At 38.6% G+C, this 27667-nt stretch overlaps 1 protein-coding gene across 1 annotated transcript; it reads right to left on the reverse strand.

The window, feature by feature from the left end:
• Nucleotides 1–2107: 2107 nt before the first annotated feature.
• On the reverse strand, nucleotides 2108–26823 carry SLC17A5 (solute carrier family 17 member 5). Its single transcript, XM_075747510.1, has 11 exons — nucleotides 26531–26823; nucleotides 22809–23005; nucleotides 21161–21394; nucleotides 20566–20653; nucleotides 17706–17792; nucleotides 16375–16493; nucleotides 15362–15520; nucleotides 12801–12933; nucleotides 10980–11127; nucleotides 5296–5386; nucleotides 2108–3815 (listed from the first exon to the last, which is right to left on the reverse strand). Exons 1-11 carry the CDS (start codon nucleotides 26589–26591, stop codon nucleotides 3678–3680), a joined length of 1455 nt encoding a protein of 484 aa, XP_075603625.1. The 5' UTR covers nucleotides 26592–26823; the 3' UTR covers nucleotides 2108–3677.
• Nucleotides 26824–27667: the final 844 nt, after the last annotated feature.

A 27667-nucleotide genomic window follows, 5' to 3' on the forward strand; every position in this document is an offset into this window, starting at 1 on the left:
TAACGTAAAAGAAGAGGTTTGAAGTTTTAAAAGCACGTCTCTCTTTCCCAGACGCTCTAAGTGATCTAATAGAAGACACTACCTTCTGATACGAACTTTATCTCACTTATCTTAGTAATGTGTAGGCTTGCTTACCCGCAGCTTTCCTTCCTGACAAATGCTAAAAATACTGGAAGACCTGTTAAACTCAAAGGTTAGTTCATTTATCATGGAATCAAACATTCCCAGAAAGCAGAAGAGGGGAAATTGGCAAATAAGCAAATAAATGATTGAGAGGAGAAGCCAGGAAAAAAATACATCACAGGAAAAATTCAATTTCTGGGAAATGAACCAAGATGACCCTTCCAGATAGCAAATACAGTTGTCACCAGTTACAGAGGAACATGTGGATGAGGAAGCACCGTGTATGGGTGCCTATACATTATGAAGAGTTATATAAACCTTCACTAGTTTAGTATTAAAAAAGTGTCCATAAGTTAACTCATATTTTTGGGTGTCAAATACTTCAGACTTCTTTAAGGTGCGTGACTGACAGTTGGTACCCTTGGAACAAAGAAATATAGTGAATTGGAAAACACACCCATTATTTTGTGGCCTTTCCTCTTCTGAAAAGCATGACGAAGGCACTTTTCCAGGCTGTAAAAGACCATGTTTCAGATCCTGGTTCAATACTCATGTCACATACGTTACTAATGTTGTTAGAACTTTGCAGTAAATGTTCCAAAAAATATTTAAGCAGAACTGTGTCAGAAGAAAACATTGAGGAGAATGCACTTAAAAATACCTGCCGACACTAAGACATGCTCCCAAAGCAGTGATTCAAATCCTGCTCTGAAATAGGCAAAACCTGGTTTTGAACCAACTTCCCTCATTCTAGGTGGTCATCCTACTTGGAGGGTTCTTGATGGAATGGACAGCACAACTACTTACTCTGGTATACCTGTTAAGGAAAGGCAGGAAAAAAAACCCCCAAACAATCACAAACATTGTTTTCAGGAAAACAGTCACTACAAAAAAACCTGCCCAATTTTTGTCAAGATCCTGTGTCACACAGGTGAACTGAAACAGGAGGTACTCAAAACACTTGTTACTTCTGAAAATACAGAATATGAGAAATGTTTTTGATCAGATGAAACTGACAGAGAGAACTGTGCAAACAGGAACATAGCAATGCAATTGAAACAGTACCATGATCAGCAGAAAATATTTTGACAGCTTTTTCCTACAGATTTTCCTTTTTGTGAGCACGATGCAGAAAAGCTAAACTTAAACACGAAAACCCCCCAAACACTTAAGTGTTAAGAGCATCACTGATTGAGAGCAAGAATCCCATCCTATGTTTTGATACTTATAAAAATAAAATTGGAAATAGATATGTACTACTGAGTTAATTGTAGTCTGTTGTCTAGAAATAATATAAAGATTTATAGTATTTTTTTTCAGTCCCACTTTCCAAACTCACTTAAAAGTTATACAGTATACAAAATGAGTATTAATGGTGCATTAGATGAGGAGAAAACAAAATCTAGTATGCTGGTCCAAAGTATCTAGACTGCTCAGTTGCCGATACGCCTAAAATTGATTAATTTTTAACTGAATCCAGTTCAGGCTCATTTCAGTAATACAGAGAAAGTCTACATTCGTTTCTACTGGATCTACTCCCTTAAATATCTATTTTTTAATTTTGATATTCAGTTGAACTGTTCTCAAGGAAAAAGACTAAAAGCATGGGAAGCTGAAGTTTCCAACTTCAGAACAGGTGAAATAGCAACCCTGTCCATATATTGCCCTGCTCGTGATCTCTAGAAAAGGAAAGGCATAAATTAATTTAATCTATATCCAGAAATTTTGTTTTGAATTTTTTTCCCCTCCTTTTTAACCAAGGCTACTGAAAGAACACAAATTTCTGTGAACACAAAGTGAAATTATTCCTTTTAATCCAGTGTCAGGTGAAAGATAGAACTCACCTGTAAAGCCAGACAAGAAACTTCTGAAGCAGGTAATTTTCCAGGAAAATATTAACCATCCCTTAATCCAGTCACCAGTCTTGTTCAGCATACTTTGAGAATGGTGTTCTAATAGTCATTTTCAACAACAGATGCACATGTAAATACTCATGCCATTTATTGTGGAAACACTGAAGACACAATATAGCTTTAACATACTCCCACTGAACAACTACTAATTTAATCTGAACTTCACACTGTTTATTGTGGAAATGCTGCAGATACAAACACAAGATTTAAACACAGTTCCACCATCAGAAACATGACACTTCAAGGAAGGTCAAAACAAAACGGCTCTTAAAGCTAAAAAGAAGAGGCAGATGTCATTTCCTAGAAATGAAGGAAGGTAGGCTCCACTGGAGCAGCTTTAGTACTGGGCTTTTCTTTTGGATTGGTGGTAAATGAAAAACCCAGAGCTCAGTGATTTTTCTTTTTTACCTAATTGATCCAATCCAGGAATCTTTGGCACAGGAATTTTCCCTTGCTTTGTGACTACAAGATTGTTCCGTCATCTGTTCCTAACAAGGCCACTGTTTTCATAGACTTCATTTAATTCTACTGCGTGGCATTTAATTGCATGTCGTGCAAAGGATGCTCAAATATCAAATTCTATGTTGATAGGAGACTAACAGTATAGATTATTGCACTAGTTCTTTTTTTACTCTACTTTTATCTGGCTAACAAACAAAGCTGTTAGAGAAGAGAATTGATTTTCCTCATCATTCTCTATACCGGCCTTATTTTATAGCATTTACACAGTCAAACTAAGATGTCTACATGCAAGAGGAAAGAATTCCACTGCATTCATTTAAAGGGACAAAAAATGAACTGCCAAACTGAAAGTTATTTCAAGGTAAGGATGCAGATATTCTATTTCTAGTTCACTCTTGCACACTGCCTAGATTTAAACCACAGAGTCGCACTTGCTGCTTCTTTGCACAGATGAATAAAATTAACGCCTATTTAAAAAATGTGCAGCACAGAGAACAGTAACACGTGGCTTATTCTGTCAGTCACAACGGTATATTTTACTTCCTCATTGCTCTGTATCAATTGTGAAGCTGTATTCATGAAACAGGGAATGTTTATATATTGAAAACTTGTGCGTAAAATAGAATAAAATCATGTGTGCATTTCTTAGGCATCAATTAAAACTCTGACAAAATAAAAGCATTATAAAAGATCATAGAAAACTAGAGCTCTTCTAGATTTTTAAACAGCAAAAAACCTATCAATCTCATAATGGAAATCAAAACACTTTTTCGGGTATGATTCTTTGCATGCCATTCCTCCTTACAGTCCTACATTATCACTTTGCTTTTTCCTCTCATTTCAGTATCAACAAACATCTGCCTACATACTAATTCAGAAAATATTAATAAAAAACTGGAAAGAATTGGAGCCTAGCACACTGATTTAAAATGTTGTCTCTGATCATATATCTGATATCAAGTCCTAGCATGAAACTGTTATATTTAATCCAAGTAGTTTCTTGTTAGGAAATAGCACACTTATGCTGTCAAATGATTTTCAGTACAAAAGATATACAGATAAAATAGTTTAACTGAAAAGCTTTGAAGACTCCTAGGCATCAGTAGGGAAGGCACTTTTCCGGTCACGTAATTCTAGCACATTGGGATTCAGCACAGCTTTGGTATTTCAACATCTCCTTCAGTTTCTATGCAAGTGGTATCCACTGACTGCCCAGTCCTGAACTTCTCCACTTGCAAATAATGCAAAGAAAATTGCTCCAAATAGATTAATAGAAGCAGCAATATAGAAAACAGTCTGCCATTCTCCCACAGTATTCTGTCAAAAGCGGGAAAGAAAAAAAAAGGACGCAGTCAATTTGCAGCTCCACGTTCGAGAAGAAGTAATTTTAAAACCAGGCCTTGCCTATTTAAATGTTTATACTATTCAGCATGATTTCATAGCAACATAAAAGCATTATAAACATAAAAGATCAAATCATCAGTATAGTCAACTTCATTTTAATAATACAGTTTACACAGATAGTGCTATCAGAATTGCCTTCGACTATCTGAACAAGTTTATCATCTGAGATGCAGAACCTTCACATCAAAATTCACACTTGCACGAAGGCTACACCAACTCACAGAGAATGTTACTGTAAGAGGAAACACTACCTTGCTTTCAGGTCAGGTAATTCAAGAGCTGAAGTGCTCTGCACTACGCACTAAGCTATTCTTAATGACTACTATGTGAATATTCCAGAATTGTAAGCTTTTTAGCCCAAACAAGGTAGCTATCTTTACTCAGATTTCAAGAGGAATCCTCTAAATTCTGGTATTTAAGAAAGGCCTTAAGACATGGGTAGCAAAGAACTGTGGTTTGTTTGCATTTTGGGTTTTTTTTTTCTTCTTTTCTTTTTAAATAAAGAAGTCATATCTGTAGAAGTCTTACGGGTTTTTAATTTCCTTTTTAAATTTTTTTTTTAATTTCCAGCTGACTACTGTACAAACCTGTAAACAATCTTACTACAAAAGCAGAATAAAATCAGAACAGTGCATTAGTACAGGGGAGAAAACCTCAAACCAATCAAAAAAAAAGATGTCTGGAAGAACTAATTTGTTTGGATTCACGCATTAATGAATATTTTCGTATTATTTTTTAAGGAAATCATGGAGTGATCACTAACTCCAAAAATTCAACTGTATCAATAAACTTACTTCTTCCATCTTCCTTTCTTAAAACATTTTAGAATAATTCATATAGTTGATTAAAAAAAAAAAATCAAACAACTTCTTACTCTCTTTTTCTGCATTCTTGGAAGTCAAATCTAACACAGTTAAAGTTAGCTTTCTTGTGAAACTAACACATCTTAGAATGTCCTAATCCCATAATGTATGTACAAAGGGATGAATTATAAAAGCAACACATTTGAATCTAGTTTCTCACTCATCTGACAAATGCTGACCTTACAACTCAACACCTCACATGAGAGACTGATTTTAAAAAAACAAGAGCTTGTCTTAATTTGCTAAAATAATACCACAGCTGTCTCATCTAGTTGACATTTTAACAGAGTTTTACTGTGATAAAAACATATTCTATTTATTGCAAGAGAATATAAGGGGTGAGTCACTAAAATTTTGAGGTCCTACACAGGTCTTCAATTTTACCTTTATTAAGTCATTCGCAGCACCGGAACAGTATGACTTACATGTATAACCCAGATTTCATTCAATGACTGCAGACTTGAGAAGACAGAATTTCCATTCAGTGGAGATAAAAACGTAACAATTGAAAAAGTAGTAAGCAGACTTACATTATGAGTGAGGTTCTTGGCAATAACCGGCCCCACCATTCCTGGGATAGTAGCAAAAGAATTTGTGATCCCAAGGAGAATTCCAGCATACCTGCAAGAGAAATTATTAACGCTGTTTATTAACTTATCCTGCTTATCAGTCATGGAAACAATTTTGCCTAACCTGATCACATGGGCCTCATCTTTATCACACAAATTAAAACACAAATATTCCAGTGGGAATGGCTTGCCTTTATTCTAGTAATAACTCATTGACAGCTTCGAATACATGTCTCTTTTCCAGCAGCTAGTAATGGAATTTAACTTAAATTACTCACGGCTTTGCTCAGGATCCATAATCCAAACCCACATGTCCTTTGCTAAGCCACAACCAAACTGTCTGGAATGGATCCACTGGAGAAGTTAGGAAAGAAACATTGCATGCCTCAAAGCAGAAAGACAACAAGGAGTATGACAGAGTGCTGTCTTGGCAACAGTAAGAGTTGGTTCAGGTATCATTGCTAAAAAGTATCTGCCAAGAAGGCAATAATCACTGGTACAGATGGATATCCCCACTTACACTACAGAGTATATGTTCCAAAGACCTGAGTTCAGAGCACTGTGGCAGTCCTTCCCTTCAGCTTTCTGTGGGTCAAGGCCAACAGGAAATGGGTCTGACTTAACCAGTTTTGCTGGTTGCCGTTCCTGCAGCTCCATTCTGAGGCTTCCTGTTCCATGAACGTGTTGCTCTATCACACACATGTGCATGCATATGCACCAGCAGCCATAAAAAACTTGCTGGAAAAAGCTGGCAACTTGCTTAATGCCTGAGTCTCAGCACCTCATCTCTAGGCAATTAAAGATCTCTCTCACAGGAGTGCTGCAATACCAAAAGATCATGTTTGAAACTGTACTACAAGTGCAGACTTGTGAGAGAGACTGAAGAGAAATAAGAGCCAGGCATTCTACACCTGAGCTCGACCTTCCAACCATCAGAGCACAGATCCCTGAGGTTCAGATTTTCAAGGTGGATTTGCTGGCTGAAGAATCATACAAAATACTAATAGTTGCTGTTTACCACAGGAGAAAGGAGTTATCTCCCAGTGATCATTTTAGGCTGTTTTGCAGAGTGAAATTATGTCCTCATTGATTTTAACATAACAGAAATATAATTTCATCTCTAAAGAGAGATTCATTGCTTTGACACTGTATTTACCAAAACAGAGAATACAACCATACAGCATTGTTACAAAAAGTTGTGATGTGTGTATCCAGTTCAGTCATATTAGAGAAACATGTGTTTTTTCCTGAAAAAGAGAATCAATTATCTAGCCTACTAGTTGATTTTTTCTTGAAAGTCAACACTACTTATCAGTTTAAAGCATGGCAATGTATTTTAGACTGAGGTCCAATGCCTTAATTAAAATGATCCTTATTTCTTGTAAATGCAGCATGTAGTCGTCTTATCTCAGAAAGCGTTTAAGAATTAATAGGCCTTTAAGAAGCTGAATGTGAAAGTGTAAAAGTTTCCCTTAGGCAGATAAGCACACATAGCAAAACCCATTTAAAGCCTTTAACTAGAACCAAATACATTTTGTCTTCAACATGTTTAAGCACTACAATACAGCTAACACACGCTTTCAAAACTAAACATAGTTTAATAGTTTCCCTGGTTGCCGAAGATCTTTGGCAATCAATTGCTGGCTATGCCCAGTGTTTCTGACATAGGTTGCATTCTCGATAACGCTCGCTGTTTGATGCAGATAACTGCTATGCCACTCCCTCAGCACAGCGGAGACTCCTATGTGAAATGGGAAAGCAAAAAGCAACATGTCTGTAGAGCAAGACTAATAGTAAGCTGTTGGTCAGGTTCTTATGGCTTAGTGGGGATAACCAAATACAAATCGACTTGCAGAGCGGTTAAGTAATAAAATCAAGAGTGAAAAACACAGATATGTGAAGTGTTTAGTGTATAACAGAACAGGAATATTATGAGGGCTCATGGTAGCAGAAATACTAAAAATTGAAATCATGGCAACATATTGATGTAGATTTAAAGAGCTAGAATAGAATATATTTTCCCCACAAGAACAATCTTGTCTCCCTCCTGTCCCCAACCCCCTCAGTTCAATACACTGATGGCATAGTAAATACAAGTTAAAAACCAAAAACACATAGCAAATATTGTTTTTCCTTCAGTATCAGTATTTTCATTCACTTTTTCCTGTGAATATAATCATTATTTCTTTGGTATAATGCAAGTTTTAGTAGCAACAAGAGACCCTTTGCTATTCTAGTCAGCATACTTTTAACCAATTAAAATAGGCATTTCAGTGCATTTTGAAACTGCTTTGAATCACCTCTGGTTATTCTATTATCTTGCAGTAAATTAAAAAAATGAACTCTGGGTAAACTCTTAACAGAGGTTTCCTTCACAATTTTATGCAGACCTCATTTTCAGATTTCTACAATTATGTCAAGCATTTCCTTGAAATTGTGAATGTCTGCCTTGGCCATTTTATCCAACAAAATTCAGACAGTTGCAAAAAGCTAAGTGGTGAGGGGGGAAAGCTTCTTTTTCCTCTGGTCTTAGATGTTTTTGTATTTCTGTATTTGAAGAAGTTTTTTTTCTATGACCTTTGTTACAAGGACATGCCCTTTTCCTTCTCTGTCTCCATTTGGACAGATTTACCCTGAATTAAAGCATGCATGTGCCGAATAGAGAATCACTGATTTCAATAAAACAGCATCCACCCTGACCATGTTCCCATCCAGGAAAGTTTTCCCACATATGCAGCCATTTGTCTCTAGAGGCAATGCTGGGCCAAAGTTCCTGAACTATCAGCAAGACACCTGCCTCTCCTGCACTCATAATCAGTATGCTCCCTTCAGCCTATCTGAGAGGAAAAAAAGGGGCTAGAAGAACCCCATAGTTTAAATGCAAAGGGAATAAAAGCAGGACTGTATCGAGGGTAGGAAGAATAGAGTGGGATTTGGTCAGAGAGATCAGCAGCAGTTCATGTGATGAATCTAATTATGCCTGCTGACATGTATCAGCATCATGCTGCGTGATTTTTTTCTTGTAGCTCTTTTCAACATCTAAAATACTCTGTATACTGTCATATACAAATTCATCCTTGAAATAAACACGTTAGAAATGCAAAAGTGAAATATCTTTCAAATTAGAAAACACACACAACATTCTAATTCTGGAAACCTCAGCCATCACCTGCATACAGAAGTTCCTCGTGCATCTGTCTCTCAGAGGCAATACACTGCAGTTACATGTTTTCCTTTTTCCTGTGACAGCTGTGTTGCACTCCATGGACAGGATGAATTGTACCACTTAATGAGCACTGTTTAATATTTTGTTTCACTTCACTTGCTCAATACATGGACCCAAGCCTTACTTTCTGCATACCATTCAGCTGTTGCAAGTAGAATTTTAATAATCCCCAACACTTTCCAGTAGAACTCTACACAATACTTGTTTATTTTCACAACACTCTTGAGAGACAGATATGTCAATATGAAACCCATCCTATAGATAGGAAATGAAAACATAGGCCAAGAACGTATGTGCGACTGGATGCTTGATTTGAGATCTTCAGAATCTCATTTTAAGAGGGTTTAACAATATTGTTCATATACTCAAAGCACAACTCCACTGACTTCTGTCCATGCTCCGAGTAATACCATTTTGCAAATCAGAACTTAATAGTTTGAAGACACATTGAAAACAAGCAATAAATCAGCTAGATTAATCAATTAATCTCACTAGATCCAACATTAGCTTCTCAGCTGAGATGTTTAAGTTTGGACTCCAGCTGCTGCAGACTCCCTTTATGTATTATGGTAGTCTGAACCAGCCTCAAGAAGTTCCTATCACTCTTCAGAACTAAAGAATTTTTAAGAGTCCAGATTCCTAAAGCCAGAGAGTTTGAACATGGTCCTCACAAATGATCACACTAGAGCGATCCAACTGACTTTCCCACATGCAAATTCTGTGACAGAGCACTGAAAGGACTGAATTCTCAAGAGCAATGTTCAGCTACCTTAAACATGACCTTTATCTTCTCCTGTAATGTCCTGCCTCAGCCATTATGTGCTCTTCAGCTACTACAGCTATAAGGTAGAGGGTTTAGGAATGAATGCCAGTCTCCCTTTCTATAAAACACTCAGTCATTTCTAGAGCAGGATACATCCTGCAGAATCTATCCTGTGCACTGAGTGAAGAAAAGGTCCTGTGCAGGGGAATATTACAACAATGACACAAAGACTAATTTGTGATGCACACAGAAGAGGAGGCAAAACAAAACTGCACAGATATTTAAGTTCTGCCATTAAGTTACTTACAGTAGTAATGTCTTCTTACATTAATGCTTATGTTTTGTATTTTTAAACACAGAGACTAAAATAAATAACTCCAACTCCTAGCCTACGTTTTAAATTTTTAGGAAACTGTTGTAGTTCTGCAAAGCTAAGCTTGAAATGGAAGTTGTATCATGGCCCCATAATACCCCAGATGCACTACTTTAACTACATCTTCTAAATCAGTAATTCTACTTGATTTAAAACAAAGTGCATCACAGAAGCTATTCTTCTTACTTTCATATTCAATTCATAGTACACACTGTTTATAGCTGGCCACTGACCCCTTCCCTCTTGCTTGCTACCTAATCTTACCTGCCAAGATTAATTGAGCTCCCACTATTTCATATCCATCTGTTAATTCAAAACTTGTCCATTATTGTGGAAATGACCACCATCCTTCCAATTGCCAAAGCCTGGATACCATCTTCAATTTGGACCCGAGGTCTCCCAGACCTTAAGAATTTTTTTCTAGGTAACGTTTCTACAAATGTTTTTCCACTCTTCACTTACACTTAACTCTTCATTTTACACATTAGTACAGAAACACTCTCTTCTTTGGTCATAAAGTCATTTGACCTTGCTCATATCTAAGTGCTACTGTAAATGAATGACAAAACAAAGTACTTGACTTTTACCAGTGCAAAGAATGCTTATGTGAACTATCGAAAGAATACATGTACATCCATATTGTTCTGGAAACAGACAGATCTGTCACATTCTGAATTTGTAACACATTGGAAAAATTGCAGCCTGGTCTGGAACGTCTAACTTTCCATTCTTAATAGTTAGTCATTTAAGAGCAATTGTACATATCTGACTCATCACCTACTGATAACAGGTCACCCTACTCATAACAAGATTTTGATACCAGTGTACACAATGTTTTTCAAATACAAATAATTAGCCTGTATAACAGTGCTTAAATATGGTAATGTTCATGCTAAACGTTGATAGCTCTGATGGAAAAGTTTAAGAGTAAAACACTTAATTGTATTGTGCTGTTCCAAAACCACTGTCTTATTAAGATCATGAATCAAATACGACAGAAATCTAGTAAATATAGTTACAGGAATTACACCATTTATTACTGCAGGATCAAAAATGGAATAATTCTAAACTGTTTTTCATGTCATATCCTCTGCCAAACTTGCACTTTTTGCAAATACAGTGCTTAAAACTGTAAACCTGAGTCACTGTCAATGTTTACATTCCAGGTCTGTATAGCACATCGTCCATAGCTTGATTTCCCAGACACCCCAGGAATATAAAAAAACCCCCAAGTGGTCATAAATGTATCACATGCACTAACAACAGCCTCAGCCAATACTTACGAAGGTGCTATGTCCAGATGGTTGATGCTGTAGCCAGATGTACAAAATCCTCCTAGTGTTGTTGATATGGTCACGAATGCAACAGCCAGTGCATAGTTGCAGCCTATGAATCCAGCTGCTACTAAGAACACCGCAGGTCCAATCATTCCTTTAAGACACAAATCTTAGAATCAATGGACTTTGAATATGGGAGACGTTAAGAAGCTCTAAGCTCTGTATACATTTTCTACACAACTTCCACCACCACCTAGTGTACAGAATCTAGTACTGCACTACATGCATTACAGCGGGCCTGCAAGGAAGAGCAAATGCGTTACAAACCTGTTGCTGCCTCAAGAAACGGTAGCCAGACCAGAAAAATCCCACTCTAGCTGCAAAGAACAAACTTCAGCTAGATAAAAAATTAACAAAAATCAACATATACTGAAAGTGACTTCAGAAATTAATTTTATTTATTGTTATAAAAATAATAGAATTCACACTGACACTGGTAGGTGAACAGTGCACTGCAAAGAAGTTATCCCCATTTACGTCTCCAAGTTTCAGGAGCAAACACTGACTTCTGCAGATCATAATAAAGTAGAGCTGGAAGGGTTCATACAAATACATACATATATATGTATATCTACACACACATATATGTGTATTTCTCCTGCAGACACCTTCTAGAATGAGTTTTATTTCACACTTACAAGATCTGAATGTCTGGTATACCTATACTGGAGCTTGCTGTACAATTTAGAGAGCCTAGGCTAGCTTTCGAGATGCCACATCAGGTACTGGAAACAACTTTGCTGCTATCATGAGCTAGGAGTGCATGCTGCTTCCTGTCTGCAGTTAACTTTGGTATCCATTTCCCAGTACCAGAGTTGGCCATTTGCATGACCCCATCATGATCTTTGAAAACAGCTGCAAGTACCTGGTTTTGTTGAAGCCAATCAAGAGTCCTGCTTTTATTAACACAATGGCATGTTTCCCCCTCAGTTGTACATACTTGGGTGTGAGGCCCTGCAGTAAGCTTAAAATGGTTTAAGCTCAAAATATAAAAAATGCTTGAGAGTTTATTATAAAAGCTGCTTTAAAGAAAGCAATTGAATCAGCAGAATTGAGAAGGCAGCAAGGATGGGCACACATCAAACAGGATGCAACTTGTGTGGATCCTGTGCTTAATCTTTTTTTTCTCCCCCCCTTCTTTCCCCTGTTCCCTCTTTTAATCAGCATTCAACTTCTCCTTTCTAAATACAGCCTTTTGCCTGTATTCATTAAAAACCTGATCTTGCTGATCTCTCGGTGATTTTAGATCATTTCTCTTCCCAATTAAGTCAATACTATTTTGGATTCTATTTGGCCTTTCTACCCTGGTAGCAACTGTAAATTTTGCAAGTGTACTCCTATTCAGTTACTTAAGTCAACAAAACTGAACAACACAGGGCAGGGAATAGGCTCATGCAGAACAATATCCCATCTCAGTTTGAGAAAGCCATTCACAAGGTATCATTCTGTCAAGCAATTATCACCACTTTAATGGTGATTCTACCTGACCATTTATTTGATCGGTTTGCTTGTAAGAATGATGTATCTTTGCCAAAAGCTTTGTTTAGGTCATCTCTTATCGTTCTCTTATCCAATGGGCCTAGTTTTTTATATAAAAAGACAGGATTTACTCTTGAAAAATGAATGTACAAATAAAGCCGCTTCTCTCAAGCCATGCACAATCCTGCCTAATCTCCCAGCAGGATGTCACACTACCCTCCCAAACTCTTCATTTTTCCCAGATTGATACTATGACATGTTCAAAACAGAGATGATATTTGCACCTACCTATTAGGGTAAAACATTTGCGAACACAAACAGTGGACAAGTTCTGTTTTTCCCGTAAATAATCAGCAATTTGCCCAGACAGAATTATACATAACCAGCAGCCAAAATAAGGTAGGGCAGACAAAAACCCATTCTGTTAAGGAGATAAAGACAGTTAAAACACCAAAAGGACACAATTTGATATTTTGAAAAATCACTTATTGTGGAGAATTAACAGAGACTGAACCAGAGGTGTCAAAACCATCCATCCACATAACTATTTTTGGTACTGCCATAAGAGAGAAACCTAGCAATAGAAAAAGCAAAGCATTTTAAAGTTATCAACGTGTGAACTCTCTATTGCATGACTTAATCCATAACTACCAATGCAGCCAGACCAAAAACTCAAAGGTTTAAATCAACAGCTGGGTTCAAGAAAAAGAAAACTAGACATGAAGATAACTTGTGGACATCAACCCGATCATGCAAGTTTCCAAAACCACCAATTTCAGGTAGGACAGGCTATAGAGTGAGTTACTAAAGTGGAAGCTGTAAATATTATTCAGAATTTTGAAATCTATATGGAATCTCAGGGTTTTGTACCACTATAACTCTTCAACATTACGTTATCCTGTTATCTATCTGCTGAAACATGCGATGCTGGCTGCAGTCAGAGACAACACACAGAACTAGGACTTTCATCAGATCCAGGCTGGACACCCTGTGATCCCAAAGCAAAACCGTTGTTCAGGACCTGACATAACTTACACTGAAGTCACCTGTTAACTCCCATTACTTTAAACAATAGCTGGTTAGCAACTTCTGTCTGATTCTGCGTGTTTTTGTGATGAGGGGAAACAAAAGGTACTACCAAGCTGCGTAAGTTTACAGCCTTTCTATGCAATTACGGATATTTACTGATAACAGAGCTATAATTTGACCTAATCTGTGGTTAAGAAGAGGTATTTGGATAGCTATTGGATAAAAATACTTTAATATTTACACGCTATTATAAAATGTATGTTTGTTAAAAAGGAAGCGAAATTTATTATGAAATGAGACCAGAAACACATCCGCACCTGAACCCACTCTATCAGCACTCAAACATGCTGCCTTTTGGGTTTCAATGCTCAGCTTTCAAAAGCAGTAAGTAAAATTTTGAAAAATGGAAGATAGTCTCAGTAATAAAAAAACCCCAACTTCTTTTGAAGCACTGCTCAAAGACACAGCATTATTTTTAAACAATTCCTTTATTATAGAATGGAAAGTGGTGGACTATACAGTAGCAACTGTATATTATTTTAAAAAGTAATGCAATTTCCATCTAAATATGTGGCAACAAAGTTAGTCCAACACTATTATGCAAGCCTTTCCTTTTTTTTTTTTTATTGTTCACAACAGTAAGTACTCTAAGTCACTCATAAAAGAAACATAACCCAGAGACACAGGAAACCACTTCAGAGCAGAACCTGCTAGCATTTAATGCAATGGGGTTTTACAAAACACATGCAATTGAGGGCTGTGGTAGTAAATTACTTTCATGGATATTTATGCAGGTATTCCCTAAAGAGGCATAATAAGAAACCTAACCAGCAACTTCATCTATTTTTTTTTCAGACATTCTGCAGCTTACCCTACTGCAACCTTTTCTTCTAATGCTGAGATTCCCCATCTTTTCCTCCCGTGATTGCTGGCGTCACCTCTTTCTTGCATGGTGTGCATCCTGAGTTCGCTCTAAACCAGTCTCATGTGATAAACCAGGAAAAGACTATGCTAAACTTCTTGAAATTTCTGAACATCTTTTTACCTGAGCTGTACCAGCTTCCCCAGGTAAACTATGCTATCACTGAACTTTCTCATTAAAGACAGACGAGTACAGTCAAGAAATTGCTATAAATAAGAATGTTCCAGCCCCCTGCCCCCATATTTTTTTCCTAATAATCTCATTTTTAAAAATTTCCTTGAAAAGCACTATATCTGGACCTTAAGTCTATGGTTTTCTTTCACCCTATTTACCTTACTAAAAAAAGATATTTTACCTCTGCTGCTCATTGAGGAAAGGAAAGAAAATGACCATTTGGAAAGGGATCCAATCAGACAGAAGCTTCCCCCCCTCTTAAAATACTTTCAAAAATGCCACTTGGCCTTAGTTTTATCTTTCTTTTTTAACTGGAAATGTTCTCTTTTATGAGTCAGCAAATAAGTAGATAGTATTTCAGAAGCCATAAAACAAGCTATAAAATGTGAAGCAATCATACAAACCATATAACAGAGAAAAATATTTTTATAGTTATTGTTTTAAATCAGAGCAGTTAAAAAAGGGTAACATGCACCTTCAACTGGAAAAATGAGCTCGACAGCTAGCATGAAGCTAAATGTCAAATAGATCCTGAAAAAAAGTAGAAATTACAAGGCAGGTAACATTTTTGATGTATCTGCTTAATTGTAGAGATTTATATTACCATTTCCCAGCTATGCATTTACATTCCAAGGTTCTTAAACAGGTTCCTCCATTCTAAACAGCAAGGAAGATCTCTCTTATTTCCTTAATTCAGAAGAAAGTGACTATATTTTTATCTCACCTCCTGTGCATCAAACCGCAGGATCTCCTTCATGTATGTGGGCAAGAGTGTAAGAAGTGTATAGAAAGTCCAATTATAAGAGAAGTGTGCCACAACAATAGCCCAGAGTGGAAGGGACTCCAGTATAGGTCTCCAGGGAACAGATTTCTGTGTAGAAAGCTAGCGAGCAGGAGGCAGAGAAAAAGGGAAGAGAAAGAGCGATCAGGACATCAACATGAACATTTCCTAAATACAGTGGTTTGATCCTACCAAAATCTATGCTGATCATTGATTCTGAAGGGCACAAAAGGAGTCTCAGTCAACAGAATCAAGTCATCAGCAATGAATGCATTACTGTGTTCAGTTCTCACTGAAGGTATACTAATGTATGATACTGTTCTGTTGTTTACTATTGCAAAGTAATTACTATTATGCTTTGTAATCACATTTTCAGAAAGTATGCCTTCCCTTGTTGAGGTTTGTTGCCTCCTGCTTTTACTATAAATGATTAAAGTCACCCCTCACATGTTTATGTTGCTGAATCTTTCCTACTCAATCCTAGATATTAACTTTGGTCTCTCAGGCAGCTTCACAGGTTGTAGATACATATCCCCAGTCACAGGAATAAGCTCTTATGCACACTTTGGGAACTGGGTCATTAGCATTTCCAAAAAGTTTTTTCTGCAAACAGTAATCTCTTTCTTAGTCTAGAAGACACATTGAAAAAAAAGTTGTACAATGTTGTATTGCAAAGTTTAAAGACATTTTACAGGTCTGGATCTAGTTTAAAGAAAAGTGATAGACTTGAGCTTTTTATTTAAAAAGCACCGCAACAGCATCTGTGACAAAAGGCATTATTATAAATGCTTTGTTTGATTACCGTTTATTTCTCATTTATACAACTGTACTTTTAATTTTTTGTTTGACAAATTCTGCCTCTACCTCAGACTAAGGATGTTTTTCTAGTCATCAACAGAGCACAATGCTAATGACAATATTTATGGTTTATATTCTTACTTAAGTAAGTGCTGTACCTGATCTTTTAGAGAAGAGAGAATATATTCTCTTTCAGCATGTGAAATGCTCCTGTGAGTTTCTGGTGTATCACTAACCAACCACATCCAGAAGAAGAACCATAACACACCAAGTGCACCTATTGTTGGGAAAAGATGGGTAAAAAGATAGAAATAAAACCATAAGCAATTCTATCAAAAGAGTAACACTCTCAGATGATTTACTTAGAAGTTTTTTACAAATACTCTAATATAATTTTAATGAACATTATTTTTCTATCTACTTACAAAGTTCCCCAAAGTGGCTTAACAATGCACATTTAGAGGTAATAGACAATAAAAAGGACCAAGCTGGAAAGAGGTTTTTTTGTGGGTTTTTTCTTTTTTTTTTTTCCTTCCTCTTGGAAGTGCCTCATACAGCAAGAAAGTTGCGTACACATGTATTTTTATCAGTCACATGGAACAGTCACAAAAGATATGGCTCACCCAGAGGAAATAAAAATTCACATTAAGTTAAATCACAAAAAATACTTTGTGCACATAAACAGAATATCACTACATACAGCTTAACTGATGTACCAATCTTCCTTTTCTTTTTTAAGCCAAACCCCAGAATAGTCATTTGAAAAAGGTAACTTTTCAATATTCAATCCAAATCAACTGTACTTTTATATAACTGTAACATTGTAACTTATTTCATTTTGTCCAGTTTTGTTTTGAACCCTTTTATTCATACAAAAATTGGAGGAAAGCGTAACCGTTGGCTTTTAGTCTGATTCTCCATTCCACATGCAGAATATGAAACTGCTCAAACATGGAAATAGACCTATAAAAAGCATCAGTTAGATTTATGACATGCTATTAGAAAATATTTTCTGTGTTTGAGCTTCTAAAACATAACTCATGGCCTTGCATTTTGGACATTCCTTCAAGGTTCCTGCGACTTCTAGAGAGATTTTCCACACAGTTTCCATTTAAAGCAGCAGTAACTTTTCACGTGTTCTTTCATTCAGAGTAGAAGTTCGTTCCGGGGATTAAAGTTATTAACTCAATTTCACACTTCAAGTAAGAAATTTCAGTCTGTTGTTTCCAAGTGGTGGTAGAGTTAAGAGCATTTGACTTGTACCAGCTTTTGTTTGACTCAAAGACAGCTTTGCTCATTGGCAGCAAGACTTACAGAGCCACACACAGGAATCTACTTAGCTTTAAATATCTCTAATTTCCCAGGAAGAATAAAATAGCAACCCTACATGTCAAACATGTTTTTAAAACTTAAAATAAGTTTTATGATATACCATGCTGTTCAAAAACAATATGGATTGTACTTTAAATAATTTAAAAAACACACTTACCAAATATGTAAAACACGTAAACCCAGCTCATATAGTAGCAAATTAAACCAGATAGTGGCAGAGAGACAACAGTTCCCAGCTGTGCACCTACCAGAACAAAGCAAAACAAAGTGGAAACCCAATAATTACATCTCCTAAAGACCTCTTAAACTAAGCAGCATTTCACAGTTATTCTATTTTTCTGTAATAAATTGTGCAGAAAAGATTTGTCACCACCACTAGAGGGTTGCCATTTCACCTTAAAGGAACATGGGCACAATAAGTTGCTTTGGCAGCTCCAAGTAAATGGAGTCACAAAGCCCTAAGCATCCAAAATTACAAGCAAAATGCAATAAAAGACAGGTATTCTTGGCAGATTCATCTCCAGTAAAGTGATGGCTTTAGTGTATCCAAAACAATGCAAATTAGTCAAACTAGCATTGCTGCAAAACAAAAAATCACAGTACAATTAAGGAAATATTCTGACTCGATATAATCAATTTGCATTTCTGATAACTCTTACTAGCTCCACAGAAACAGAAACGCTAGAAACAGGAGCCAGAAGGCATCCATATAACCAGCACGTTCGAATCCCATGGTCCCTGAATTCGACAGCATGTAGGAAGAAGGGAAAGATGAGCAGATTTCAGTTCAGATACAAGCCAAAGGAAGGAAAGAACTATTCTTGAGCTTATAATTCAATATATATTTTACAAAGGATGGCAGGTCCGTCCACCCCAATCTAAACCAGAAACTCAATCCATATTATTTACATACTTAGAACTCTACTGGTGATAAATAGTAGACCTTGTCTCCCAATGTTAGTTATACGAACACTTCTACAAACCTAATCTCAATACAGAAAGCATTACATTATGTTGATATGCTGGCTGCCTAGATTCCATCTTCATGGAAACAATAATTTTTATTTGAGGCAGAAAGCTTCAACCACGAAAAACAAAACTACACACTTCTTGCAACATATAAAACAAAATAACAACTACATATAACCTCAATCATATGTTCTCTCAGAAAAATCAACATGATCACGATTAAATAAACCACAGCCCACATGACTGGCAACCATGAAAATGTGGGAAAAAGGAAACACTCTGCTAAGTTTACACAAGATGCCTTACCCATCCATGACTGCTGACAATTGGCAGTTCAAGGCCACAGCCTCTTCTCATTAGTGCACTATCATCTAGTTTCACAAGATACAAAATAACAATTTAAAAGCTCCCAATTGTTAAATTCAATCCCAACTCTGTGCTCTCTGCTTAACCTGTGTGCTGGCTCTCACACGAAGACTTCTTTTAAAGCAGATTTAATTCACTAATACAGCAGAAAACAGATACAAAAAAAGAGAAAAAGCTTTCTGCTGCAGTAGGTGGGTTAAAATGTCTCATGGAAGGGTTTGATAAGTGCTTATAATAGCACTGAATGAGACACTTGGCTAGGAGGGAAGTGAGGAAATGTGGGGAAAAAAGTATTAAGGCTTCAGTCCTGCTGGCACAAGTGAGATGCTAGACTGGCTTAGCTGCTAGAGAAACTGTAGCCGCAGTTTCATGGTATAGCCCTGTCTTCTTGATGAAGCCCAGGTTGAATAAGCAAGCTGTAACAGAATACTGAGAAGAGTGAGTAGAACAAACCATTGCTTCATTAAGTGAATGAAAAAATGTGCCATCCTCAAAGAAATAACATCAATTTTGACTAGTAAATTTAGAAAGCTACATTATTTTACCTGCCCCCCAAATACTGCACCAAGCAATGTGACTGACCAATAAACCCCTAAAACAGATGAAGGGATGGGCAAGAGCAACAAGTCCATGAAGCTCAGGCAATAACATAGGGTGTGACTGACCACAGCTGTTGCAAAGAAAGCTGACTTTATCTCAGCACAAAGGGGACCAGAGGGTTGCCTTTGTTTTAGATAAACAGCTATGCCAGTTGAGTGGATCAGCTGACTATATCAACAGATGAGTGGATCAGCTAGTGGTGCAAATATTTCTCCCGGAGTTCATTAAAAGTATGACTGTCTCCCTGAGTTAGCCCGACCAGCATGAGGGGAGCGAATACGTGGCTTAGGCCAAAATAAAGTATAAAAACTAAACAATTAACAACAGAATTTCTAAGAGAACAACAGACTTGAGCTGCCCTCAACCCATGTATTCCTTCTTGGCAACTGGGGGTTCCCAGCATCGTGACAGTTTGCACGTTAGAGACCAGTAATGCAAATGTGTATTGCAATTGCTATATTTTGCTAAGTGTTAACTTATATTTGTACTGTGTGTTCAGTATATATTGTATCACTCTGCTAAATCAAAAATGCTGTGTCACATCAAATATCTTCAAATAAGTAAATTTGATATCAAACATTATACCTGCCACATGTAGAATATCTAAAAGAATCTAGTCAGGGAGTATTGGACTAACAAGTAGTTCTTGCAGCAATAACTAGGACCTTGGACAATTTCTTCCTTGAGTTCCTCCAAAAACACTTTAAAAAAACCCCACACACAAAAACCCAACCAAATACCTCTATCCTGTGATTCTGTCCCAGCTTTTTTGTTCCTAAAACTAAATCTCCTTTATTTACAGCATCTTCTATTAATCAGCTTCACAGTAACTCTTTGCACTACTTAATACCAAAGTTAGTCTGAATTTTATACTTAGTTGCAGATCAATACCCTTTCTCAGGGTTGTAAGAGCCATGAATAAATGAAGATAATGAATGTAAAGCAAGATTTAATTCAGTGTTATGGTTTTCAGATTAAATGCTGATTAAAATTTATAATATAAATCCCTTTGATTTAAGTCAATCCTCCCTGTTACTGCAGTAAAAATGTATAATCCTGTTATCAGCGTGGGAATTTCTCACCTGCATATGAAATACTAAGGAGCTTGCTGCGTTCCAGTGGAGGAGCCCAAGAAGACCACATTGAATGCATAGCTGGGAAGGTAACACCCTAGAAAACAACATTTCATTCTGTTGAAATCCAACAATTTTAGAACTCCCTTCAACTTTGCATGTTTCAAAGCATATTTCATTAAAAAGCAGTACTACAATCTATTAGTTTCTTGTTTAGACAGAAACCGCTTTTTTAAAGCATGCAAGGCATCCAAGTAAGTAGGCAGAATTAATTTCTCCTGCTTTTGATTCTGAATATACTTGAAAAGCTGCAAGAATACAAACAATAGTGTTCTGAGCTCCTGGTTTCTGACAAATGAGGAGGGATAATTCTAGTTTTGTCTCAAGTGTCCTTACAAATAAAACCTTTTTCTTATTCGACATGGTTAGGCTAAAATACAGGGCAAACTTTTTAAATATTCCATTAAATATAAAACCAAGCTACTCGAAATGAAACAGTACATATACTACTCCAGCATACCAAGACCCACTAGATATAATCACTACAATTTTATTAATAAATTACTCAGATACATTTTAAAGTTACATAAAGAAAAAGGATTACCTCTCCCAGTCCTTCCAAGGCTCTGACAGCTATGAGGTAGCCAACTCCCAAATTTGCAGCTAAGGGAGTAAGCAAGGTGAATACAGAGGTACCAAAGATGCCAAACCCCAGTAACAGCTTCCCTCCAATTTTGCTTGCAAGATATCCTCCTGGAATCTGAGTAATGATATAGCCATAGAAAAAAGAACCAAGGATCCATCCCTGAGTATCAGCGTCCCAAGAATACTTTTGCCCCTAAAATGAGAAAAAAACCCACCAAAGTGTAGTAAGTTCAAACCAGCAGTTTCTCTGACCATATTTTGTATAGCTTTGATCCCTCATTTTGTCCTTTACACCAAAATTACACATCTCTGATGGCCTTCTCCCTAGGGTCTCCTTCCTCTACACACATCTATACTGCAATCAAAGTTGTGTTGAAAACTAATTCAGGTAGTTTACAGTCTGTCCAGATATATCTAGCCCAAGTATGAAAATCATTACAATGTGAAATATAAGTGCTTGGGTAGTTACTCCTTTCTGAGTTCTAAGCAACTTGGAGTAGATGGCACAGGTACCGACTATGTAGTCTGCATGAGTGTGAATGACACTTCTGTATCACAGTGTTGACATTTTGTCATGCTTTAGAAAATGGCTTTTCTTGCAGAAAATTTATGAAAGAGAGCAGCCAAGGACAGGACTCACAAGCGTACGTAGAAGAACGGGATAAGCACAGCAGAGGGAAGATGAGTTTAGTGGACAAAGTAATAAAAGCAAAGATGATCAAGATAAGGAGCCTGAAGCTATAAAGGAAATCAGCAAGAAGACATAAACTATTGCCCAGTAAAGTGATTTTGAAGTTTGGGAACACTTCCAAAAGCCCAATTTATGAGCATCTAAATGAGCAGCATACCTTTCACAGAAGCAATATCTTCTTCCCATAAAGTTTGCAGTTTTAATTTGCTTGTGATAAATAATAAATGACCTCTAAACAAGTAAACGAAATGAAGACAAGAAGACGGCAAGAGCACTTGGTAATAAACTTCAATTATAAAATGAGATCTATGTAAGTCCAAATTCACAGAGTTGGCTGTTTTGGAGTGGGGTTTTTTGTTTGTTTTTAAAGCATTTTCTCACGTCAAACAGTTCTATTAAGTTAAGAAATGTGAGTTTAAAGATTACTGGAAGGGAAGTCAGAGATAAAGGATATAAAGACAAGACTCATGATGTGGGAAGGATTAAAGAAGTGAGGAGAAAAATATTACATATTAATTTGTAATAAAATTTCATGCCAATGAGACTGTACAAAGAACAGGCAAATACGGACAGTGATGTGAGCTCTGACGCAGATGTAACAGCAACAGTTGATCACTGGCATATAAAACAGTGAGTCATAGCAGATCTACGAGGTCAGATTAGCCAATTTGTAAGGAATAGCGCAGAAAGGATATACATAAAAAACCCTGACACTGAGCACAGCACTTCTAAATTAGCCAGTCATTTAAGGCTATTATTTTTCAGAATAGCTTTAAAGAAACCACTGAAAAGACCATCCAGTAAAAAGCAGCCTGTTCTTTTGCCACCCAAGCATGAATCATCAATCACAGATTTCTGTGATTATTAAAAACACTTTTACATGCCATGTTACAAGACAATATGTTTGAGACCTCACCGTTGTGTTGCGAGGAACATTTATGGTGGAGGAATGCTCTGGACACACATTGGAAGTCATATTCTTTGCTAAGCTTGTGTTAGGTTCTACCATATCCACCAGAGCAACGCTTAGGTTCACACGTAACGCGTACAGGAGGAAGAACCCAAAAAAGGCCAGTAGTGCTAGATTGTAGCGAGCTGAGCAGCATGTAGGGACTGAAACGAGAGCAAATGAAAAATTTTTATTTGAATAGACCCTAACAAAATAAGAACAGCTGACAAGCAGTTTTTACTAATAAACTCAGAAATTTATGGGTAAGAAAAAATAGGCAAGAAAACAAGCTAGTTGTTCTAGTAATAAGCAGCATATTCAACAGGAGTAGCGGCTGAGTGTGGGGAAAAAAAAAAGCGCCCACTTTTCTATTGAAGTGCAAAACAAATATAATTCTGGTTTACACAACTGGTAGCTACCCACACAAGTGTAGGGGCTGCAGTGGAAGTGTGGTGTGTGGTCTGCAGAAATGGATTTAGAAACATGGTTTTCAAAAGTCCTCTCCAAAATACAGTAATATTTATTCAAAGTAGAACTTCACACTAAAAAAAACCCAAGATTAGTGGGAACCCTGTTATATTCGTGAAAACACTTTAAGAAAAACAGAGACTCTTAAAGTATTGTTAAACAACAGTCATTGAAACTCCATGCTGTTTTCTAGCAAAAGTTTTCCTTCTCTAAGTTTGTTTATAAAGGAATATGCATTTGCTAATAGTTGCCAGAGAAAACTAGCAGAAAGGGGAATGGCAGACACTGTGGTAGCACTGTGAAACAACAATGGTTTCCCTGCTGCTCACTACGCCCCTCTTCTGCAGTCACTATACAACAATGAAGTTGACAAAGGAAAATGAGTCTTAGATTCAACATAAAATCTGTGTTGTGGCATTAAGCTGACTGTCAGCTGTTTAAACCCAGATATCAGACTTTGTACTGTAACACAGTTATTGATTCCCTTCTACAGTAACACACAGCAGCATTTGGCAGAGATTGTTCATTAGTACCAGGAGATTCAGAGTTGAGCTGTAACTTGGCCAGCACATCACCAGTGGCAATAAATTTCGTTTCTGTACAAAACCCACTTTACAGCTCTGCAGATACTATTTATGAACTGGGGATGCCTGAACCTACTGAGCAGAAATGTTGAGAAACTACTTGAAGAATCTGCTGAATTTACCAATAGTTAGAGGGTGGATTTCCTCCCCCTTGTGAGGAAACTATGGTGCTAACGGAAAATTTTATAACCTGGACATCTGAAACTCCAGGACGGCTGGGGACCAGCACCTGCAGATATTACATCAGTCTACAGTGATCTCATCTTTCTCGGACTATTCAGAATTCAAATTATAAATAGAACAAGTATGTCTATGAACAGGACTGGAGCCTGATCTGCTACTGCAGTATGCCTCTTGACTACATTCTCTGATACACAATAGGAAGCAGAAAGTATGTCCTGTGGACAAGCTGTCTAAAGACTCTCCCCTTCCCAGTAACTGCCCTGAAACAAGGAATGAGCCTATGCAATCTTGTCTTTTTTCAACAGGGGCACCAACAGAGCCTTTCTGCAAGGCTCTATTTTTCATGAAAGTAGCAGAACTTTCCTATTTTTGAAGTCTCTAACCCTGACCAACTTTATGTGAAGTTCATTATGACTGCACAAGCTGTTAAAATGACATAGAGAGGCTGTATTTGCTATGTTCCTTTAGTAAAAGGGTAATAAGTGAGGCTACTGTACAAAAATGCAAAATGTCTTCCAGACCTGTGGTAATTGCAAGTCTTGCCTCAGCAGCATTTGAAAAAGCTATATCTGATTTTTAAATGGCATGAAGAAGAGCAGCCAAGATTTTATTGCTTACTTTAAAAACAACAGGCAGCAAGAGCAGGAAGTGCTTACAGTACAAAAACTAGTCAAGCAGCTTCATTGTCCTTTATTGTTATTTAAAAAGCAATTTGCCTTATGTAGAAAATGTACAGTCATATAATTTATAACAATGAATATAACAAGTAAAGCTATTTAACCTTTCCACTGCCTGTATTTGCTGGAGTTAAACAATACTAACAGAAGGCTTAATATCACACCGATGATGTAACCCTTCCTTGGAAATGCAGGTTAACTGGAACATTCATTATTCTTCTTCTGGACACCTCTTACTGGTATATACCTTGCCTGCAAAGCAAGCTCTAGAAGCAGATGTGCAAGAACTTAAGATCACTAATGTCAGATTTTTTTCACCTGTAAATAGTTTATTACAAAAAAATCTAACAAACATGTAGATCTACAAGTCTGAAACAAATGGCTGCTAAATTATTGCTGCCCTGTCTTTCCATTAAGTGCATTTGCAATACCTGAGAATATTAGATCCGGTTAACAGAAGAGAAGATTTGAGAAGATTCCAGATGCATTTCAGCCACCCACCTCTTCAGGAGACTGCCATAATCAAGATGGCACAGACATTCACCTCACCTAAAGTTTAAGGCAGCTAAGCATGATGTTCAAGTTCTTACCTTGATTGATAGTCTTGGATCCTACATCTATAGTTAATTCTGATTTCAGAAGCATGTTTTATAATACTGTAGGTATAATTGAACAAGATTCTTAAACTGCAGTTAAAAAAAATAGGTCTGTGCTGCAAGTTGCACGGCAGTTAAAGGAAGTTGCTCTTCTGCTGTATTTTTCCTTGTGGGTGAGGTGAACCACCTCAAGTGGAGCATGATGCATTGTGCAAACTTAAGAACGTATTGCTTTAACAACCAACTTGAACTCAAAATTTCTCTCTTTCTGGCACTTTTAAGTAATTTTGTTAGCAGCCCTTCCTGCTGCAGTTAATATGCTTCCCAAGTCGATTAGAGTATTTTTGCATGGCATACTGAAGAAACTCAAAATCTTACTTTATGCTTTCTAGCTTGTCTGTTCTGGGAAACCAAACAGCAGAGATAACCCCTTAAACGCATTTGCTCTGTTGTTAAGGCCTGACCCCATAACGATCCTCTTCTCCTATAATTATCTTTGTGCCTTCTTCCACCTTTCTTCCTCTCCATACTTCCATAACAAGCAATTAGTCTTACTCAGAATCTGTCTTAAAATGAAATTCTGCCATAACCTCTGTGGACCCCAGAAATCGTTAATAGCTGGGCTGACGTTTAAGCTGGAATTACCCACTTGCCTTCAGTGCAGAGACACCAACCCAAGGGCAGGTATCTACACGGGAATTAACAGGGCTGCACGCCCGTTCCCCGCCATCAATGCTGAGGACAACCCCCCGATCCTTGCCAGGACGCAGGGCCGCGTTTAACTTCACACCCTCTGACACCGCCGCGACCTCGAGATCAAACGGCGGGAGGTGAAGCCCCCGAGGCCGCGGAGACGGGCGCCGCCGCCGCGGGACCCAGGGCGGCCGTTACCCTGACAGGAGGGCCGCGCGCCAGCGAGCAACGGCCACGGCAAGCGAGGGAGCGGCCCCCCAGCCCCCGCAGGGACGCCCTCGGCCCGGGCCCCGCGGCTCCATGGCAACGCGACGCCGCGGCACTCGGGGCGCAGCGCTGCCGGGGAGGCGCCGCGATCCGGCCCGCCTCCCCGGCTGCGCCGCAGGGCTCCGCGGACCTGGGTCGGCAGGTCCGCAGAGAGGCGGGAGCCCGGCTGAGCCCGGCTCGCCAGGGCAGCTGCCCCCGGTGCCGCCTCCCGCTCCTCTCACCCGTGCCGGGCTGGGACTCCTTCAGCAGCGGGGTGCGGTCCTCTCCCTCCTCGGTCTCCATCTCGCTGCCACCCGGACCGTGCAGCGCGCCCAGGGCCAGACCGCCGGCCGCCACCGCTGACAGGACGGGAAGGCAGCTCTCCGCGCCGCAGCCCGCCCGTCCCGCTCTGCCCCGCCAGCGCCGGGCAGCTGCAGCGGCAGCTGCAGCCCCCGGCGGTCATGTGACGGGCGCTGGCGGGCGGAAGCGAGCGGAAACGGCCTCAGCCGGCCCTCAGCAGCCATCTTTGATGAGGGCAGAGAGCCGCGGCGCCCCGCCTATCTGCAGCGGGGTGGCGGCCGCTCCCTCTCTCCCTCCTGGGCGGGGCGGGCTGACTGACTGACTGGGACTGGCGGACGACCAGACGGCCGGACTGCGGGTGTCGCTGTGCGGCCTGTCTCGATTGCTTTGGGAAAAGTTCCTCTTATTTAGGACAAATCTCATCAGGCGAATCACACTTTCCCTTCCCCGCGCCGCCTGCCCTTCCGTGGCAGCCGCAATGAAGTGGCGGCTGTGAATGTGCTTCGAGCTTTCATAGAATCACAGAATCATAGAATGGTTTGGGTTGGAAGGGACCTTAAAGATCACCTAGTTCCAACCCCCCTGCCATGGGCAGGGACACCCTCCACTAGACCACATTGCCCAAAGCCCCATCCAGCCTGGCCTTGAACACTTCCAGAGCTTTGCTCTGATATAAAAGCTGCAGGTTGCGTGCCGCAAAGGAGTGCCAGTTACACGCTGAAGGCTCCTTGGCATGGCGGCAGGTGGCCATGGTATGGAGACCATATGTAGCTGTGCGTGAGCGAAGGTGAGCGCCTTCTGGGTGCAGGTGAACTGTGGCAGCCATGTACCAGTGGGGAAGACTCACAGTGCAGGGGTTAGATTTCACTCTGACTACTGCAATGTCACTTGAGCAGCATTGTAACAATAAATTGCAGTGTCTGCAGCATGTGACCTTTTTATTCTGTGTGCGTGTGGAGTGCTTGATTCCTGGAGTGAGGCCTTAAAATGCACCAATATAAGTGAATAAGCAGCATAGCATATGTAATAGAGCTCTTCGTCTCAGAATCGATGTTTTTCAACCTCAGTCAAAGCTAACA

The sequence above is a fragment of the Balearica regulorum genome, chromosome 3 (assembly GCF_011004875.1).
Source record: "Balearica regulorum gibbericeps isolate bBalReg1 chromosome 3, bBalReg1.pri, whole genome shotgun sequence".
Taxonomy (NCBI): domain Eukaryota; kingdom Metazoa; phylum Chordata; class Aves; order Gruiformes; family Gruidae; genus Balearica; species Balearica regulorum.

Coding starts and splice junctions, on each gene's coding strand:
- SLC17A5 (XM_075747510.1), bottom strand. CDS start 26,591: ATGGAGACCGAGGAGGGAGAGGACCGCACCCCGCTGCTGAAGGAGTCC. Junction 23,006..26,530: donor GGAGTCCCAGCCCGGCACGG/GTGAGAGGAGCG, acceptor CTCTCGTTTCAG/TCCCTACATGCTGCTCAGCT. Junction 20,654..21,160: donor CCTTGGAAGGACTGGGAGAG/GTAATCCTTTTT, acceptor GTTGTTTTCTAG/GGTGTTACCTTCCCAGCTAT.